The 20,392-nt window shown below is 39.1% G+C and overlaps 2 protein-coding genes across 5 annotated transcripts; both read right to left on the reverse strand.

Moving 5' to 3' along the window:
• Nucleotides 1-231: 231 nt before the first annotated feature.
• Nucleotides 232-5,709, reverse strand: LOC140268562 (ras-related protein Rab-8A). The gene is made up of 8 exons (XM_072363473.1): nt 5,533-5,709; nt 4,935-4,995; nt 4,555-4,615; nt 4,361-4,438; nt 4,159-4,248; nt 3,963-4,028; nt 3,072-3,122; nt 232-2,955 (listed from the first exon to the last, which is right to left on the reverse strand). The coding sequence occupies exons 1-8, from the start codon at nt 5,654-5,656 to the stop codon at nt 2,866-2,868; spliced, it is 621 nt and encodes a 206-aa protein (XP_072219574.1). The 5' UTR covers nt 5,657-5,709; the 3' UTR covers nt 232-2,865.
• A 1,152-nt stretch (nt 5,710-6,861) lies between these two features.
• Nucleotides 6,862-16,959, reverse strand: LOC140268354 (tropomyosin alpha-1 chain-like). Of its 4 annotated transcripts, none has more exons than XM_072363167.1 (9): nt 16,640-16,959; nt 13,765-13,890; nt 9,420-9,553; nt 8,570-8,687; nt 8,386-8,456; nt 8,222-8,297; nt 7,953-8,015; nt 7,801-7,870; nt 6,862-7,208 (listed from the first exon to the last, which is right to left on the reverse strand). In XM_072363167.1, exons 1-9 carry the CDS (start codon nt 16,751-16,753, stop codon nt 7,126-7,128), a joined length of 855 nt encoding a protein of 284 aa, XP_072219268.1. In that variant the 5' UTR covers nt 16,754-16,959; the 3' UTR covers nt 6,862-7,125. The 4 variants fall into 4 exon arrangements, with proteins under 4 accessions (XP_072219268.1, XP_072219270.1, XP_072219267.1 ...); XM_072363166.1 differs by lacking the exon at nt 6,862-7,208 and adding an exon at nt 7,382-7,611 and having other exon boundaries at nt 16,640-16,958; XM_072363169.1 differs by lacking the exons at nt 13,765-13,890; nt 16,640-16,959 and adding an exon at nt 11,210-11,749.
• Between the last annotated feature and the right edge of the window lie 3,433 nt (nt 16,960-20,392).

A 20,392-nucleotide genomic window follows, 5' to 3' on the forward strand; every position in this document is an offset into this window, starting at 1 on the left:
CATCAAGACAAGGCTCATTAATTATGACCATCAACAGTAGATTTGTTTTGTATCTGAAGGGGTTTGGTTACACTGAGCTATAAAAGAAGCACATGCCAGAATATTCCAGCGGCTCTCGGTGGGCCAATGAGGGGAGAGCCATTTGTCATGAAAGCAGTCAAGCTTCAGCATGGCGTCAGCCGATAGCTGCTCCCTTTGACATTTAAAAACACTCACACAAAAACAGAAGTAGACTTTTATCTTATTTTATTAAAACAAAAGTACACATATCTACAAATTGTAGATATATTTTTAGATGGGTATAGAAAGTACAGTACAATTTAAGTAGATCTCTTTTTTTCTTCTTCCATGTGATATTTACAATGTTCAAACCCCACTTTTTTTTTTCTTTTCCTTTTTCTAAATCCGTTATTCTCATCGTCAACTTCACAGCAGATGGAACGAAGATATGGCTGTTAAAAGGGATGTTCGGTTTATCAGGACACGTGATAGGAATCTTACGATAAAGAAAAGATATGATGATGAAATATCAAAAAGGATGCATCATTCCAGCAAAAAAAAAAAAAAAGGAAAAGGATACAGTTTGAGTCCCACACGCCTGCTCCCTGTGTTTCTGTCTCCGACTTAAAGCTACAGCATCGTTCGACCGAGAGAACAGCACCGACGACACATTCCAGACAACTCCTGCTCAACAAAGCCCCGTGAGGCTGGAAGTTGACCAGCGTTTTAAAAGGGTTTTTTTGGCTCAGTGAACGACACAAAACAAAAATAACAAAAAGCCCATACATTTAACTGCACAGGTCTGTAAGGATGTCTGAAAAGTACATTTCACAAATATGCACAGGTCCAAGATTCACAATGCATAGCTCACCTATGACACAACTGAGTACTAGCGGTTAAGACAAATGGTCAAGATGATCGTGAGGTCCCAAATTATTTGATATCAAAAAGGTGCAGGTAAGCAAAGATACTCCCTCTCAATATTTGTGCATACAGGAACCTGATTTTCAGACAAACAACGACTGTGGGGACACAAACATGAGGTAATATGGAAGAGAAGTGAGATTCGAGAGTAAATATTCAAATCACGCATTTCAAATGAGCCGTGGCTTGTGTTCTCAATAAAATACTGACTCAAATTTGAGTTTGGGAGGCCACCGAAGATGCATTTTGCACCTGTGGCGCCACCCACCTGTCAAACTAAGTGGCTATAGTTAAACATCAACATGGGAATACTTCAAACGAGCCGAGGTCAAGCCTGCTTTCATGTTAACCAAAGAAAATACCACTTTTAAACTACATATTTCAGGCAGTAGCTTGGACACAGAGGCTTAAAAGTTTTATATTCTATATCTAAATACTGTATATAGCGGTTTACATAAATTACAGATGAAGTAAGCATATGTTTCAAAGTCAACAGATATCAGGACAGTTGACATCTAGCAGTGAAAGAGCATTGGAGATCAAGTCATTTTCAAGAAGGTTGTGTAAAATGTTGATATCTTATGTCTGTTCTTTAACCAAGACTCCCAAGATCAAAACCGTAATGTTGGGTTGCAAACATATCACTTGGCACAGACTACACACAAAACACGATTTACTGTTAAAGTGCTGGGAGAGCTGCATGGATAGCAAGGGGGGGGGGGCTTACAGTGTGAACCTTCAGGTCAGCTTTAATTGCTTATCAAATAACCAGAGACATCATTTAGCTTGACAGTGAATCAGAGCTGATAGGAAAACTTTCAAAATGAAAGGCTTAAATGGCTAATCGGTGAACTCAATTAATGAATCTCCATCTTTAGGATAATCAATTGCTTTAAGCCTATTTTCAAGTGGGAAACGTACCAGCTTCCTCTCAAATCAGAGATTTTGCTGCTTTTGTCCCATGTGAATGTTTTTAAGACTTCAGGGCTTCTCCTTGGACGTATAGGAAATTCTAACTGGCATTTTTACCTTCAAATTACAGGAGTTATGCAGTAAAATGCTCCAAAACGGCACACTAAATGGGTCACTGCAATAGTCAAATGCTCGACCACTTCAGAGATCCTCAACTGAGACCTTCTAACATGGGTTAGAAGGGCTCCGACCTTTAGAAAGCAGCCCAGGCAAAAACAAAGAATGCAGTCCAAGGTGCCATATAGCAAAACTGCTTTTCAGCACATAAAGACCAGTGCAAAAAGAGTTAAGAGGCAGTGATCAGGGCATGATGAAACACATTTTTAGTCACATCAAATGATTGTCGAGGTCTACATACAAACCAAAGAGAAGAACTCAAGTAAAAAAAACCTTGCAATCAATCTCTGATCTGGACTACACAGTGACTGAGATATGATTCCCAGCTGCTGATGGACAAATGAGAGCCAACACAACTCTGTTTCACTCAAGCCAATCAGCCTCTGGTTGAGCTTGTCACATAAAAAGGGAAAGAGCACTATTAAAAATAGATCTTGATATCACATTTGTATTCCAATCCCAAAAAACTATTACAACAATCAGGCAATTTTTTTTCTCACCACTGGTTGTGCTACCAGCTGTGTGAAATATGAGTGCGTAATACAAAGTTAAGAGCCCATCTTTTGTGTGAAATGCAACATCTGGATCATGCTCTGGTGGGAGTTCTCCACCAGCCAAGCACTATGACCCATGAAGACAGCAGATCTCATGGAAGAGATGCACCCCTGGAAGATTTCAGAAGAGGAAGAGAGGTGGGGAAGGCCTCTGCTTACTGACAATAGTGGTTTACGTGGACCTGGAGAACTGGCCATGGTTGGGGGTGGAAAAAAGAGGAATGGGGAGGAAGTGCTAGGAGCAAGCACAGTCCATGTATGTCCACCAGCATGTAGCCAGTATGGAAGGCTTCAGGACTCAGAGAAGGCTACAGCGGAAGAAGCTGGTCTTCTTCTGAGGCTCAGAGATCTTGACTCCGTGACTGCTGCCCTGCGGCGTGTTGCCCTCCTGCACCAAAGCAGGTCATAAAACAATTAACTCTTGAGTGCTTTTGCACAATAGATATAACATTTTCATATACACATTTTCATGTGAAAAATGTATTACCAAATACTTTTTCTTACCAATTTTGTGTCCATCTTTGATTTGATGTCTCTGGCGAGTGTCAAAAATGCCTACGAGCCCGAACAAATAGACATGTTGTCAATTTTCTGATTGTACACGTTAGGTTAAAATACCCTGGGATTAAAGTCACAAAGTCAGAAATGCTGTCATGTTAAAGGAACAGGAAAAACTAGGGATGGGTATCGGTATTTTGTTGCAACAATCCATAGAAGGATAGCATTCATCCCTGGGCTGTGTAAAAAAATGGGGAAGTATGGGAGAAATCTGAAATTTGATTAAAATTTTGAGTGAGTGTGAAGAAGGACTCCTGTTTTCTTTACTCATGACAGTTTTGTGGCACTTATAAGTGTAGCTGGTTTAGGATAAAAACTTTATCTTTCACTTGTTCTGGACTCACTGTTTCCACTGCTATATTTGCTTTTTGTTGAGCATAATAAGGAAGAAGCTGCACAGTTTTGTTTTTTTTCCTCTCTCATTACCATGGCTCAGGTGCTGTTACAGATACTCGAGTTTTGCTCCTAATAATGGCAGGAAAACCCCCGAGTAGTTAAGTTTGGATGGCAATGTAACCGTTTCCAATTGTGTTAGGATGAACCACGGCGGGGCATGTTGCTACCTGAAAAAGCGCAGTAATGCAATAAACAACTGTCTGATGTCTGATGGTTTAAACATCCCCATAATAGATCCACCTCAAACCACTGACATTTTTGAGGATTGAGTTGTTTTAGATGGTGAAGAATTTACTCTTCTCTCTGGAGTAGCTTCTAGCTTTAATTTGTTCCTCAGAAATTCTTTTGATTCTCCAAGCTGAGAGCTCTCCAACTGCTGCAGGTAAGTCACAGACTACAACCCCACTGAAATATCCCTTTGAGGAGGAATTGGCTGCTTACATTTTCCACATTGATGTTGGACTTTGCACTGGTCTCCATGAACTTGATTCCATACTCTAGTGCGAGCTGAAAGAAAATGCGATTAAAAAAACAAAGGTTTATTTGATCGAGTCTGCTTCCATGTTTTACACCACTTTAAATTTGCTTCCATTACATTATTATCACATTTAATTTCCTCTTGAGTACAATTTCTCACCTTCTCTCCCCTATCTTTGGACACCTGCCTCTTGTCATTGATATCACATTTGTTGCCAAGGACCATCTTCTCAACATCAGATGATGCATGCTAGATTGACATTAGAGATATTCAATCAAAACTATTAAATGGTGCCATCGAAGCCTTTAAATAAGAACAGTTGCAAGTATCTAAATGAGGATATATTTAAATCAGTACACACCTCCTCTATGTTCCTTATCCAATTCTTGATATTTTCAAAAGACTTCTCGTTGGTAATGTCGTAGACGAGCATGATGCCCTGCAAGGAACAGCAAATCAAATGTTAAAATAATCATAATAATTGCTGTAGAGCCTCGGCTTCCTTAGTAAATTAAATGAAGGCACTTTTGACTGGTAATATGCGAAGACGCCCACCATTGCTCCTCTGTAGTAGGCTGTTGTGATTGTTCGGAAGCGCTCCTGACCAGCGGTATCCCTGGAAAAAAAAAAACAGTGGGACATAAGATTTAAAAAACAAATGCTCATATACAGAGTTTGGGCAACATATTGTAAGGTTTTCATCTATTTCTCATCACAGAAGAAAAATTATAAAGTTGGATTATCTTGACTAGACTTTATATACAGATCAAATTGAGATTAAAAAACCTGTGACACAAGCATACAGTGAATGCAGTTTATAGGTTAACCTGTGGCTTTAATCATAAATACTATGCATCGATGAAACTTGTACATGTGTTTCACGCCTTTTAAACCTCATCTCACATGCCTAGCATTAAAAATAACAATGACCTTACCATATCTGCAACTTTATCTTCTTTCCGTCAAGTTCTATTGTCCTAATCTTGAAATCAATGCCTGTAGGGATGAAGGGGGATCATGCATGTCAATCATAACGTTAGCTTTTAAGCTTCAGCATAGCCTGTCAATCAAAATATAAAATAACTATAGCATTTAACAACAAAAGACAATAAGACGTGTAGAAACGGAAAACAGCCTTGCCGCAATGCATGTAATTCACAACTATTAGTGGGTTTGCCAGCGCCTTAGAATATAAATGGGCCTAACGGCTAACACTAACGCTATGTGGCTAACCGCTAACATTAGCAAGAAAAAAAAACTCATCCTGCATGATGCTGTAAGGAAACATCTCCTTGCCCGCCCGTACATGCATCTCACGCAAAATGTAACGAGTTTCTTTCCCCTTACTTTACAGTTTTTCTGATTTAATCAAATCAACACAGTTCATACAAATAACAACTTTTTGAAAATTATGTTCAGTCTCCAACGTAGCATCGTCAGCATTCCAGCAAGTAGACGCACCCGCGGATGTAGACCATCTGCGTATTGTAAACACACAGAATGACACAGTCTACATTCTCCCCTAAAACGTACCTATTGTTGAGATAAACGTTGAATTGAAGGCGTCCTCTGAAAACCTGAACAGGACACATGTCTTCCCAACACCAGAATCACCTATTAACAGTAATTTAAACAAATAGTCGTACGTTTTCGCCATACTTGATATTATTGCGGAAATCCCGCCCGGCGAACAAGGGATGTAAAAGTATAGAAATGACGCCCCCTGTTGGCCCGGAATTCACATGCCGCTTAGGACCAGTGGGCGTTTACTGAACGACGGTGTTGGAGCACAGCTGGTGTAGTTTAAAATTTGACACAACTGAATGTTTGAATTTATGAGATATATATTGCAGTTCTTACTCCATAAAAGGTTTAATATGTAAGTTGTAAATCAAATGTTCAGGTATTATCAAAGATCTATTACTGGACATCGACTGCCACACAAAATTAGAAGACATCTGAGTACATAAGTATTTTGTCTTGTTCTTAAGTGAATTTGTACTGTTCATATACAGTCCTGCTCAGAAATACCGACATCCCAAAAAGTAAAATTTAGAAAATCTTCAGAAATAAATGCAAGCCAATTTTGTACAATAAAAATCTTTAATCAAATATATATAAAAAGCACTCTTTGAAGTATTTGGTTGCAGAAATGAGAAGTTTCTTACATCTCTCTGCCTATATACATTTCATTATCCAGGACTCATCTTTGGCCTGCTTAAAACAGCCAATCCTTTCTTTTTCAGCCATTTTTCTAAAACCTATTTATTCGTTTACTTACTCATTTATGTAGTTATTTGGTGCTGTTGGATGAGTACTTCAGGTCTTTTCTGACACTGCATAACACGGTTTGCTCTGTTATGCTTATCTTTTGCTTTAATTTTCTATTTGGTACATTCAGGGCCTCTGGCAAAGCAGCCCTACAAAATAATCCAACGTCCACAAATATTTAAAACAGATTTCAAAATGACACCTGCTTTGATTTCCTTGATTGATAAAGAACAAATCCTGGAAAGACATTCAAGAAAAACATGAGTGTCTACTTTTTGGGCTTTTCTTTACAGTTTTGTGACACGCTTTGCCTTCATCCATGGAATATTAGTCATGTGTAGTATACAGTAGGGGCTGAGTTTTTTAGGACATTACTGTCGTAGGAGCAGACTCCGCAGATAAGAAACACATCAAATTCACTGTCTTAGTGGAGCATACTTAAAACCCAGTGCATGTTCGCACTTGTAAACTGAAGGGTGAGCTCTTCTCATGTCAAGCTTTATAGGTGTGTGTTGAAATTACCCAAAGGACACACACAAACTGAGAACAGTACACTGAAACAAAAGCCACGAACACTCAGACATTTGAGACTAAAATCGTCTTCAGCTTTATTTGTTCCAAGAGTTTGGTCTACACAGCAATTTCTAGCACCAATACTGAAATTGTATGGACCCAAAACCATTTTTAAAAAGGAAAAGAAACATGAGAAACATAAATATATAAAAAGGGGTACATGTGTTTAACAGTCACGGATAAGAGTGAAATTACAAAGAATGGATGGCATGTAGAAAATATCTTTAAAAAAAACAACTTTTTTTAAAACAATTTTTACTGTTGGATGTTCATCTTGGGGGTTTACAAGCTACTGAGCTCCTGCAGTGTTTGGTCCATGACTTGGTGCATTCCTTTGTTTTCCTCTTTCGCATTCGATAGGCTCTCTGCAATAAAACGCAGCAAATATAAAATATACGGGCTAATCAAATTTATCACAAAGTAGCAGATACCCTAGGAAACTAGCACTTTTGTATGATATACGTGATATGTACCGACAAACCTTTGCCTTTTTAAAATTACTGGCCTAAAACAGAGTGAGTCAGTGAAAGACAGAAGACAGGGTAAAAGAGATAAATATCTTTATTGAGATTCAGTTTAATGTGAAACAAGAAAGGTGCAGAGACAGCAAAGATACTTAGAGAGAGCTTCTAAAAAGCCAAAGAGGGACAGAGAAAGTAAAAACATCATAGGCCAGATGCAAGCTTTACAAGGTGTTCATATCATTGAGGGCATGATCCAGCTCCTCACTGATAGCCTTGTATTTGAGCTTCTGAGTGTACAGCTCGTCTGCAGTTCAAAGGGCAGAGAGAAAGCAGGAGGAAGATGCAGAACCATGAAGACCAAGGAGGAGGAAAAAGAGAGAAATCATAGAGACAAGATTAAGGATCAAGTAAATTAAAGATTTAACCCAATGTTCAGTAAAGAGAAGGTGTCGTTTGTGACAAGACTGGAGAGGAGGACTAAAACGAAGCGTACCTTCTAAGTCATCTATGGTCTTTTCCAGCTTAGCCACTGTCCTCTCTGCAAATTCTGCACGGGTTTCCGCCTTTGTAAAACATACAGATATTAATCATCCAGACACAGGTCACCTATGAGAACGTAGGCAGCTCAGACAGATGAGAACTTACCTCCTTAAGTCTGTCATTCAGGACTTTAATCTCCTCTTCGTATTTGTCTTCTTTCACAGAGTACTACAAAAGAAAGAGTTTTGTTCATTTCATTCAGCAAATAAGATGGATGAAAGCAAATGTTTTGAAATGTTTATGATAAAACACATTATCACCCTTGAGCAAACCCAGTGTGCTGAAGCTCCAAAACAACTGCCAAGTGACTGATTTATATGTGTGAAAGTGTGAAGCTGTTTTGAGGTCAAGCAGCAAGCTTCAAGGAAACTCACCTTATCAGACTGAGCCTCCAGAGACTTGAGATTGTTGGTGACATTCTTAAGCTCTTCCTCCAACTCACCACACTTACTGAGGGAGCAGAAATATTTTAACATGTTATCTTAGTAACTTGGTGCCCTCATGAAACTCTTCTTTTATTCACTGAATTTTTGCTTACAGTTCTGCAATTTCTGCCCTCTCCTCCGCCCTCTCCAGCTCCCCCTCAAGGATTACCAGTTTACGGGCGACCTGTTATCAAAAAGAGGGAAAAAATAAAATAAAAATCACAGCTGAGCAAAAGCAGAGACAACGTGGGATCTATTTGATAAAGGGGAACAAATATCTGAGATTTTTGTCTTCACCTCCTCGTATTTGCGGTCGGCCTCCTCTGCAATGTGTTTGGCTTCTTTGAGCTGCATCTCTTGGATCTCCATCTTCTCCTCGTCTTTCATGGCTCTGTTCTCAATCACCTTCATGCCTCTAAAGATGAAGAAGATACTTAAGCATTAGCTCAACAAAGAGACTTCACAGCACAATGTCCCTCAAGTGATACCAGAAGTATAAGACTTGTATCAGCTAGATGTGACTTTCACTTTAAAAAAAAACAAAAAAAAACATGGAATTTTGAGTGGTTATGACTGTATATACTTTGGGTTGTGAATCTGCTTGCTCTTGTGAAGATGATTAAGAAAGTACAAACGAGCCATTGCAAAAGTCAAAATGACGTCTGAAATATTGAAAAGCTTTGATGATCTTGCAGCATTATCCAAGTAATTCTGCAACATTCATGGTCATTGCTAAGCTTTTAAGCTTTAACCTCACAAAAGAGAGTAAATATTTCCAGAACCAGCAGCCTTGAAAATTTGTTTTCTTTAGATGTTTAAGTAATGCTTCATTTTACAGATGTTTTTAATCTCTAAATTGGAAAAAAATCAACTTAAAACACGCAGAGAAACATTGAAAATGTATTTTAAGGACTCTTGGGTTTTTCTCAGCTTAAAGTAAAAGTGAGGGTGGCTAAACCGAGTCAGTTTAGCTCTATTTTCTCTGGTGTTGGTGCCATTTGCTAATTCAGAGTGGCCAACACCTACACACCAATAGCAGTGGATTGTGGCTGGAGTAGTACTTTGGCTCTTGGAATTAAACCCAACATTTTGAAACCTGCGTGATAATAAAAAAATCCTGGATACACAGATCTGTGTAGATCGTCACCTTTCACTCTCATCCGCAGCCTTCTCAGCCTCCTCCAGTTTCTGCAGGGCTGTGGCCAGTCTCTCCTGGGCTCGGTCCAACTCCTCCTCCACCAGCTGGATGCGGCGGTTCAGAGATGCCACATCTCCTTCAGCCTTTAGTCACACAGAGAGAGAGAGAGAGGTCAGAAGTCAGCCAGGAAACATGTAGCTCATTAAACAGGAAAGGATATTGCTTAGGAATAACATTGAAGACAGAGAATATTTTTGAAAATTCTTTATTTTCAAAATTAGCCATATATATCACACTCTTGTGATCAAATGTTCAGATTTTATAACCTATTCACAGATTGTTAGGGCTTGAGCACCAACCTGTGCAAGGAAACTTTTAGAGTTGAGAATTCCTCTTCTCCTATGAAAAGATCACGTTTTTGAAGAGCTAAATATGCCTAAATTCCTATCTGTACCCATCTATTCCTACCTAGAAGTATTGAGAAACATTTCATTGCTTTGGTGCGTGGGTGTGACTCAGCGGTTTCTCTGCCTATGCTCCCAGGCCCACCAAAATGTGATCCTCATGCTAAATTGCCAAACCTGTAAAATCCCAATATCAATACTCAGTGCAAAACAGAAAGTCTTCCAGTTAATATGCCCTAAATTATACAAGTCCATGAACCCGAATCTGACAGCATCTTCAAGTGAGTGTTGAGTCATAGTCATTGCACTGCTTGTTGGTAACAGGAAGTCTGCCTTAAGTGCCAAAAACACCATTGTCTACATCCATTTGGTGTTTTCTATACATGATGTACACAAACTTTACAATTAATGATTGGCTGCTTCCTAACTCTACACAGTGGACACAGGCAGTGAAATACAACTAATTTCTGCAACTTCTTTTCAGAGTACAGCCGTGAGATGTGCCTGCCAGAAAAAAGGCTCCCGTGAAATGTTGTGGTGTTCACAAAGGTGCGTGGGGCCTCATATCTGCTCCGGGAAGCCTTGACTAGTTTTAAACTCCCTCTGGATGAGCAGCCGTTACCGTTTTGTCGTTTCACCTGTGGCATCCGCAATGACTTGTGGACTTTGCAGTCTGACCAGAAACATGCTGACACAGGTTTTAACCCTGAAAATCTGAAACACCTACAGCTGGCTGGCTTCTTTACCGGCTGCTTCCTGTATGGCTGATATCACAGATAAACATGTCTGTTCTCTTCTTCCTGTGAAGAGGAGGAGGAAGGGTTACAGGCTCCTTATTTCTGACAGGCTTTGTGTCAACTGTTATTCAGTTAAAAGGCTCAAAGGGCGAGTGGAACAAAGACTTCTGAATGTCTGACCAAACCAGAGCAAACCGTTTCCTGGTGTCTTAAGCTCTCGCCGGGGAGGAAATCCATACAAACGCTGTAAACCTACAATCTCTTCATGTTTAAACAGCCATTAAGTTAATGTGATACCGAGGAAGGAAGCTCTGTGCATTTCTGGTTGTTTCAGTGGATCTGGGGCGGGTTGATGTTAGGTAACGCAGCCGAACAAAAGTCTGCGGGCGAACGTTGGCACAATAACGCCGCTCAACGACCAAATTGAACTTCAGCCAATAATAAAAAAAAGTAACAACTTTACAGCTAAAATAGTTTTGGATTTCTCTTTAACAAGAAATGTGTCTATGTGTGTCATTATCGCAACTTGCAGTCTAGCACAGACTTACAGAGAGCAGGTAAATGCTTTAGTCCTCAGTAAAAAGATGCTTCACAGGCATGTGCGCGTAACAGAGCAAACTAATGCGTTTGAAGCTGGTCAAAATTATCATTATCTCACTTTTTCGCGCAGTTCCCGTTCTGTGTCCAACTCCCTTTGTACTGCCAGTGCTCGGTCTTCTGCCTCATCAACTTGCAGCTGAAGAGTTTGGATTTTCTTCTTCACCGTCTCCATGATCTCGATTATTTGGTTTCCTCGATCGCAGTGGAAAAAGAGCCCGAAGGACAGCAAGTAATCTCTAACAGCGAGTTATTGATTTGCGCTGAAGCGTCAGGATCCGAGGAAAAGTTTTTTTCTTCTTCTTCTCTCCGGGCAGGAAATCAGGGACGTGCAGGGCTGGGATGGGATGGGTAGAAAAAAAGAGGGTTGGGAGTTTTCAGGAAATTTATGACGAGATCCTCCAATCCTGTGAAGAAGCCTGACTGAGATGACATCACAGGATCCAGGAGGGGAAGGGACTGAGCTTTTCCTCCACAAAAGAGGTGTGTTATGTCACTATTTGTGCGAGTGGAGTTCTGGGTTTTTCTGTTGTGGACTTATATGGCAAACGTAAGGTGTTGCACATTCTGCGTTTTCCTGCTCTGATCAGAGGGAGGGTTCTGTGTGACTCATCTGTTGCTTGAATCATACATTGTCTAACATGTCTAATCAGATTTTTTTGCGTTAAGCATGAAATTGCGAAAAGTGAAAACAGGAGGAACGAGGTACAGCAATCAGAGTTTTTAAGATTTAACTCTAGAGGGAGAGGGTCCACGGTGGGGAGGGGCTGTAATAATCCTGTTCAACTGGGGCTGTTGAGCCCAATGGCTTGGAATGTAAATTGATTTGTTTGCAGACATGACCCCTCGGCGCCTCCTCCTCCTCCTCCTTTCTTCTTCAGCCTGGGTTTATTCTCTCTGTCTGACCTCTTGCATGCGTCAGCATTCCACATAACCAATGAAACACGTCAGAGGAAGAAATAATGGTGGTTATAACCAGAAAAATGCCTTTTATTCTTTGAGGTCTCATCTCGCTTGCTTTCTGTGGGAGCAGAGCTGTACTGGGAGACTTTCACATGCTTTGTCTGCAGTTCAACCGTATCAAACTATTATTGACCATTCAGATTTATACATTTTAAAAAAGAATAATTAAAACATGGGATTTCAGAATCTGCCTGTACCAGTCAAAGGTGAATGATAACGAATGACTTGATCGATTATGTGTCAGAATACAAAATAGACCAGAATTAGTCCAGGTTTCTTTTTTTTTTATTAAAGTGCAATTTGATCACCACCAATAATTACTTTGTTTAACTTTTACTATATCTTTGAAATGAGTTGATTTGATAATTTAGTATCAAATACCAAGTCTGTGACTAGGTATTCATGTGTTTTTTTTCAATGATGATTTGCAGATATTGGAAGAGTTTATAAGCCTACATTTGATACAGAGAATTTGATCTGACCAGCTGTAAATGCTCACTATGATATTTACACAGCAAATGTTAGTTCTTAAAAGGATGTAGTTTTTAAAGGGATAAAGGGGAATACTCTTCATTGTTTATTTTTTTAAGTAATCCAAAGGCATCAGGAAAAGAAAACCTTTTTTCCCTGTAATATAGTTGAACGACTTATACATTGCATAAATGATCATGCACTTTATGTTCAGACACTGACTACATTCCAAATAATCTGGTCTCGCCCTGTCAAAACCTCTACCACAACCAAAGCTTTCTATTTTGGTATCTTATATTGTTCAAATGCATTAAACTATTCTGTCTCCATTTTATTTTATTGACCCTTTTAGACTGATGATAACACCTAGTCAAATCTCACATTTTTATCTAGCTACTTTTTTGTCACTTGAAAAATATGTTTGTATTTTTTATAATCACATCAGTTAGATGTAGGTGCTATTTAAAGGCCACCATTGCACATGGTCTGCGTATGCACTGTAAGCCCAAACAGAGGAGAGTATAATATCTCTGTTCCAAAAAAGGCCAAAGCATTGATTTCATTAGACACTGCAGTGTGGGGTTCTCTGTTTGCTTTAGCTGCATTCCTGGGATTCCTGGTCGGCTACAGGCCGGCCAAGTTTTGTCTGTGCTTGAGAAAAAGTTCAGTTACAGACCTCAATGAGCAACCGGTAACTTCGTGAGTCTCAACACTGTCTCGGTTAAAGGATATAAGTTAGTCTTTCTGTGATTCATTTCGGGTTTATTAGTTATTTAGGGGATGAATAGCAGCGCAAAAGACAAATTCTTCATAACTATAATTCTGATTGCATTCTTTTGATAATTTGTTGTATTGTAAATTCAGTTAAGTGGACAATCTTGCTACCCCCGTCACTTTAAACAACCAAACGTTGCGAGTCCAGACATTTCCGTTTTGGTTTGTATAAGCAGGAGAAGTAACGTTAAGTGAGTGCAGCCAGCATTTCATTCAGTGATTTTGTTTAAACTAATTTTGTTAGAGAAGAGCCTCTGTTACGCATCTTCTTCCTGTCGTGGACAGATATCTAGTTAAGTCCGTCTGTAAGAGAGGACATTGATACTCTATAGGAGAGAAGCATAAAAGTTGTGGTGGCACTGTAATGTGAATAATGTGTTTCAGATGACATCTTTGTGGTTAACTCACATCTGTGGCCTTCTTCTCCGACAGTTCCAGTTTCTCCTGAGCATCCTTCAGGGCCTCGGAGTACTTGTCTAGCTCGTCTTCTGTTCCCTTCAGTTTCTTCTGCAGAGCGAGCAGCTCATCCTCCAGCTGACAGACAACAAAACAGACAGAAAGTCAGTAACCATAGTTATGAATGAAAATTGGCTTGAGAAACTCGATAATATACTTTCTCGTGCACTTGTTGATGATTTTGAATATTCTCAGTTTGTGTTTTATTCAGCAAAAAATGATATATCGCTCAATAGTATTAGGAGGATCTGGGAAAAGAAAATCAATTTTGTGTTGTCTGATAGACTTTGGCAATGTGCTCTTTCCATTAGACATAAATGAAACGTAGATCAATTCAAAGATTCAGATTTTCATCTTGGTTTATAGCATGAGATTCTTGTTTCTGATAAATAGTAAGCTCTTTTTGAACGCTCTGAAGGGTCTTCAACCCTTTTCTCACATATCCAAACAGCTGTTTTCACAGGTACAGCGCTTGCAAAGAAACTGAATCTGATTCAGTTGAAACTCAAACGCATCAAGTTTGTAAAGAAATGTCTGTAAGACCTTATCTCTGTTGTTTATATGAAGACGGTCTGATTATATGATTCAAAAAGAATGTTGAGTCCATTTTTACAAAGTTTGAATTAATAATTAATTAAATTAACTAAATTAATTATTTGTTTGCTGCCTTTTTTTTGTTTCTGCCTCTTGTTGCTTGTTTTTTTTTATCCTTCTAGTCTTGCTATGCTGGGTTTCTTGGAAAACTTATGTGGATGAATTCCATAACTAGGTGCTATTTGTGCTTAAGATTAGATGAGGCGTAATGGTGTTCACCCCTATCAGAAATGCAGGGGTGGGTGGTTGGCTTTGAGAGTGTCTATGTTGTTGTATTGTGTTTGCTGTGCTATTAAAACAAAGAAAGACAACAGTAAAACATGCTTTCCAACTATAGATAACTAGTCATTTTCATCTGTGATGCTCAAATGTAAGCTTCATATTATGGATATAATGACTCCAAGTAGTCCCTGTGATGGACTGTCGACCTGTTCAGGGTGTACCTCGCCTCTCACACGATGACTGCTGGGATAGGCTCCAGCCCCCCCACGACCCAACCAACGGATTAACGGATGTATGAATGACTCCAAGTATATTAGTTTGTACTAAGTGAATAATAAATGCAAATAAAAAGCTTTTTTGTTTAGCTCTCATTGAGTTAATTTGATTAGTTGGTTCCTCTGTATATGAAAGGTCTGTGTTTAATTTGGACTCATCCTCTGATATCTATAAATATCTTTATAAATTTTGATGTCTCTCAAGGTGTTGTTTATGGTGCCTGGAAAAAAATTCAAAGATTTACCACAGCTTCCTTTTATGATCTATCATTCTTCGAAGAGTTTTAATCAACACTTCATCAGTAGAAACTAGCTTATGTAAAGTATGTAAAGTATTCACTACAAAGTCTGTGAATTATTAGGAGTAAATGGGACATTCCTTCTGAAAACAGCCCCTGAATTTTTGGAATTCTTTTGTAATTTGAGCGACTTGGTCCCCTAATTGCTGCTGAAGCCCGAGCCTGATGTTCTGTTATAGATTTTGAAATTGTATATTGGTCTTTTGTGTATTTTCAGAGCCTCCCGTCAGCCTAACTGCACTCTGGTGTTCAACTGTTCTTGCCAAGAATAGCAAAGAAAGCGTCTCTTAGCACTGCTTGCTCTGCCATCCTAACAAACTAAACAGCGCTGTGTGATCGTCTAGGATTTCATGCTGACTGCTTACTGATGTGGGAGACATGCTGGGGTGCAGCCCATGTGTGCAGTGTCAGTGATGACTGTCACTCCTTGTGCTCTCTGAGGGTTTTAGGACATTAGCCACAAGTAGGATGATTCTTTCCACTTGCTTCTATGTAGATCCTGGCTTTGTTTTCAATTCCCTGCTCTATAGCATTCCTCCAGTACCACCACAAAGATGACACCACCTCCTACTGTGCAATAATCGCCTCCATTAACAAACCTCAAATGTCATATTGTATTTCCAGATTCTATTTGGTTTGTCTCAAGAGGGATAAGTAAGCTATCATTAAGTTAAGATTAGAAATATCAAGCTGTGAGAAGCTCGAGCACTCCAACACCAAATATGGATGTTCTGGATTTGTCATGTTTTCTTTTCAGATGTTAGTTCAGATATGGATGCTTTGCAGCTTAGTTCAAAGAGAACAAAGCAATAACCATTGTAAATTGTGTGTCTGATGCTCATGTGGCTTTATATAATCCCTCTGATTCACAGTCAAGTTTTGTAGCACTTATTTTGTGCTTCTCTGTGGACGTGCCCCACTTTCTCTTGCCTACAACATACCAAGAGACTCAGTATCAGCTGCTCCCTGTAATTTAGCAGTAGGAAAATACTTGACATTTTATGCTCTCCACAATCTGCACATGCATTTTGGAGATGCTGTTTTTTTGTATGTGACCAAATCATATATTAGATTTATTCTAATACACTAATACATATTTCTATATATACATTCTATATACACTAATATCTCAGTTTAATTGCGTTGAATAATCAATTTAAACTATAAAATGTATTATTTAAATGTATTTAATGATAAAAATAAAAAGAATCATACTAATATTCTTTGTGACACCTCAGATTTCAGATCACAAAATTAAGTAAAATTACATGTGGCTGAGACAAGATTAGTTTTTGCAGTAACCCATTCATTTATAGTATACACAGTATTTAGTTTGTTCTTTCTTTGGTATGTAAATAGTAAATTCTCATTAAAGTCAATCCTTTTTCAACTTTTAAAGCGCATTCTCTGTCTCTGATGTTATCGGCTACGTCTCACCTGCTTGCATTTATCTTCCGCTGCCTTCTGGTCGGACTCTGCCTGCTCTGCCCTGTCGATGGCGTTTTCCTTGTCCAGCTTCAGCATCTGCATCTTCTTCTTGATGGCCTCCATGGTGACTGTTGGCTTTTAGTGTCTCAATAAATAAAATAAGTTTTGTTTCTTCTTCTTGCTCGGTGGAAGACGTCTCACAGGAGCACTCGTGGAGCAGATGGAGAGTCGAGGAGAGACTCTGTGGGGAGCTCAGAGTGGAGGAGAGTACAGGAGGATGCAAACTGAGAGTCAGTGGAGCTCTGTGTGATTTAAACTTGACTGGAAGTTTGGAGACAGCCCTTTCCCACCCATTCACCCCTCCTAACACTCCCCGCCTTGACTACTTTAGAATTTACTGTGCCCCCCCCCCCCCCCCCCCCCCCCCCCCCCAATTCTCTAATCTAAAATTCACCTCTCATGGACTCCTTGGAGGGACAGCATGATTGTACTTGTTTGTCTTATTTTGTTTGTTTTGAGGGAGCTGGAGAGGAATATCAGACAAGAGGCAGGCGAAAGATCCAGAACCATGGCATCAAAAGGACATTGTTCACATTATTAAAATAAGATCTTTTTTCCCCCTCTTTTTGTACAATCTATATGCCTGTGCTTTTACTTAGGAATGTTCAAATTGATGTTAATACCAGAGTTGGTTAGAAAGGACATAGTTTTCATTCTACCACTGAATGAAAAAGAGCTGGATGGAAAATGATCCAGCCAAAGAAAATTTTGGGGGAAGAGCTGTCTGCTTGGATCTACAGCATGCAGGCGGAGCGCTACAGTCGAGCCACCCAGACACAAACCACAGGTCCACTGCAATTAAGCTCCTCTTAATTACCATTGGTTTGACAGACTTTTATTTAAATCATTTTTCTGACGATTTGTGAGATGAACCATATGAAAAGAGACTGAGAGATTGAACAAAAGAGTAATGCATTGATCTTTGCCACTCTTTAATGGCTGAGTATTGAGTCAGAACCTGAGCTCATATCATTAAAAGATGAAAAGTAAATAGTTAATAGGGGGATCATTTCTGTTTCTGTTTTGCAATTCAGGATTAATGTTGATGTAAGAAGCTCTACGCCTAAACTGATTTGGCAACAAGTCGGAAGTGCTTGTGACTGTGCGTTTGCTGGTGACATGTCGATGATGAACATGTCTGCTTGCCTTCAGCTCTTCTGTGCCAGCTGCCCTAGTTATAAATAAAGATGACAGGGGAACCCAGGGAAGAGTCTGTCGAGTCCTGGCCATTCAAGTCTCTTTTTCATGTTACTTTAACATTAATGAAGTATGTTTCTTCTTATACAGACACCATCCTAACTCTGCTTTGGTGCAGAGGACGCTGTTCAGGCTGGTCAACTTTGAATCAAACCTGACAAATTTGTGCAACTAAATGTACCTTTTAAAAGCTATTTGGATTGTCAGGATAAATGTATTGTCAAAAATCCAAAAGGTTGTTTTCTTTAGTTTAGTCTTAACTGTTTAAGTGAAGATTTTTATTAGGACAACTTTCAAATCACATCAACAGAAAGCTAAAGAAGTACAGTATTATATATACACAGGCACACAAACTCTTGAAAACCTCTTTGTATCTGTGTTATCAATTTGACCTCCCAGAAGTCTCCCTGAAGAAAAATATCAAGTTGAATCTGAAGGAAAAGCTAGATGCAAAAATCTTTCATTCCCCCGAAAGTAAGAGCCTGCCAATACTGTGCGTTGAAGAGGGAACTCTCCTCAGCAAAAGAAGGAGATTCTGGCCTTTTTTGGCAGAAGTTTATGAGAGTAGAGGCTTTGAAATCGCAGGGTTAAAACAAGGTTACATCATGGCATTGAATGATAAGAGTGGGACAGTGGACCTTATTTGGTCAGGATGTTGGCCACACTTTGGGATTTCGAATTTCATGGAGAAGACACAGCCTTTTTTTTTTCCTGGAAGGGTCATTATATGGTGAAATTTTGTTCAGGTTTTGCAGTGAAGAAAAAGGCTGGGGGGTTAGCATAAGCAAAAGAAGAAGGCAAGAGAGGAGTTGAGGCAACAGAGACGAACAGACAGAGGGAATAAGGAGAGGAGTGAGAGAAATCAGAACCCTCCCACAGGAAACCAAGCTGAACTCCTCTTCTCCTTGTATGGTAAAAACTCCCCCAAACACCACAGTATCGCCTTGGGAGTACAGTCAAAGACCTGCTAAGTATAAATCACAAACCTGTGAGAATGGAACAACAGACTGGAGTTTATATGAGCACTACCACGAAGAATACAAACTTGAGTTGGGGTTTTGAATGATAGCAGGAGCGTACATTTTACTTACTGGAAGAGTTCCTCTCAATGTATGTCAGGAGACAATAATGTACATCTAATATTCTAAAAGTCTGCTGTTGCAACAGCTCCACATGTGAGTAACCCAATGTAACACCTGTGTGATGCACTGACTCACCGAGGCAAGCATATTTGTCAACCAAATTAAACATGCCAGCCCTTCTCATTCCCGAGGCTTCTGTATCAACACGTCCATTAAGTGCACAACAACCAAAGTGCAAATGTTGTGTATGGAAGTGTTTTAGGAAAGGGGCAATCTGTTATATTTGGTTCTTTAACTCAGTTGCAGTAATTGACACCTTCCAACAATGTCTTGACCCCTCTTGCCAGCCAAGGGAACAGAGTGGGTCTGTTAAACTGAAATGCAGATTTGCCCATTCACATATCAGATCCCTTAAAGCTGTCACAAAACACACAAGTTGTGTGGGTTAATCTACTTGAGCAGGGACTTTTAAAGTTATTTTAATGATAAGCCTGTACCAACTCAATAATCACTCCAGTGGCTTTGTGTATTATGATACACTGATATATTAATGATGGTTATATTTTTAGATGAATGAAGCAGCATTACTTCTACTTATAACTCAACTCCACTGGGTTTAATGGATGCCGACAGGAATTAGAGCCGGCTCAACATCAGAATCCATGGCTATGAGCGACTACAGATCTAAATAATTGAAATGAAACGATCAGCTTTAGAAATAAAAAATCTATCTAATAGATTTTGAAGGGCAACCACTATGATAGAAATACATCACATTTATTTATTGCATAATTTCACATTTAATCATAACCACTTATACCATTTTAATGTGTAATAATTCTCAATTAATGAAATGGTTCTAGCTTGTGATGGTCATCAAGTGGTAAGAGCAATGATGTCCACAGAAAATCGATGAGTGTAAAACACCCATTTCTCCAGCAGGGAGAGCTACACATTAAAAAATTAAAACAGCGGGTCAGAACTGAAACCATGAGTTATCTCTTCATTTGAACATGTTGATCATTCTAACATCTAAACATACACCAAAATAATAACAGACTTTTATTACATAAGACTGACTTTCAAACTTGACTGAGTAAAAACTCATATGAGTATCACAGAACCCTTTGTTTTGAGCAGGTTTATACTCGGTTTTACAATTCAAACTCTTCACTGAACTTTAACCAGCTTAAAGTTTACATATCATATAATAAAATACATTTGATGCTGTTATGCCCTTTTGATTTGACAGTCTATTGACTATTTTATTCAACACGATACTAATGTAGATTATTTTGATCTCATAAAGTTCCTGTTATATTTGATTGATTCTCCAATGTAAAAACAGCCAGCAAGATATGTAAAACAAAGGCGTCTCCTGTAATACTTCCTCCTGATTCACAGGCGGCGCTCGTTAGAGATA

Source organism: Leuresthes tenuis, unplaced genomic scaffold, assembly GCF_036924035.1.
Source record: "Leuresthes tenuis unplaced genomic scaffold, fLeuTen1.0.hap1 SCAF_14, whole genome shotgun sequence".
NCBI classification, from domain to species: Eukaryota; Metazoa; Chordata; class Actinopteri; order Atheriniformes; family Atherinopsidae; genus Leuresthes; species Leuresthes tenuis.

What these genes read in the sequence shown, in the direction of transcription:
- LOC140268562 (XM_072363473.1), bottom strand. Translation starts at nt 5,656, where the DNA reads ATGGCGAAAACGTACGACTATTTGTTTAAATTACTGTTAATAGGTGAT. An exon ending in AAGATAAAGTTGCAGATATG is followed by an intron (nt 4,616 to 4,934) that starts GTAAGGTCATTG and finishes TTTTTTTTCCAG; the next exon opens with GGATACCGCTGGTCAGGAGC. An exon ending in CAAAGATGGACACAAAATTG is followed by an intron (nt 2,956 to 3,071) that starts GTAAGAAAAAGT and finishes GCTTTGGTGCAG; the next exon opens with GAGGGCAACACGCCGCAGGG.
- LOC140268354 (XM_072363167.1), bottom strand. Translation starts at nt 16,753, where the DNA reads ATGGAGGCCATCAAGAAGAAGATGCAGATGCTGAAGCTGGACAAGGAA. An exon ending in CGGAGAAGAAGGCCACAGAT is followed by an intron (nt 9,554 to 13,764) that starts GTGAGTTAACCA and finishes GTGTGACTAAAG; the next exon opens with GCTGAAGGAGATGTGGCATC. An exon ending in TGGAGGCTCAGTCTGATAAG is followed by an intron (nt 8,016 to 8,221) that starts GTGAGTTTCCTT and finishes TTTCTTTTGTAG; the next exon opens with TACTCTGTGAAAGAAGACAA.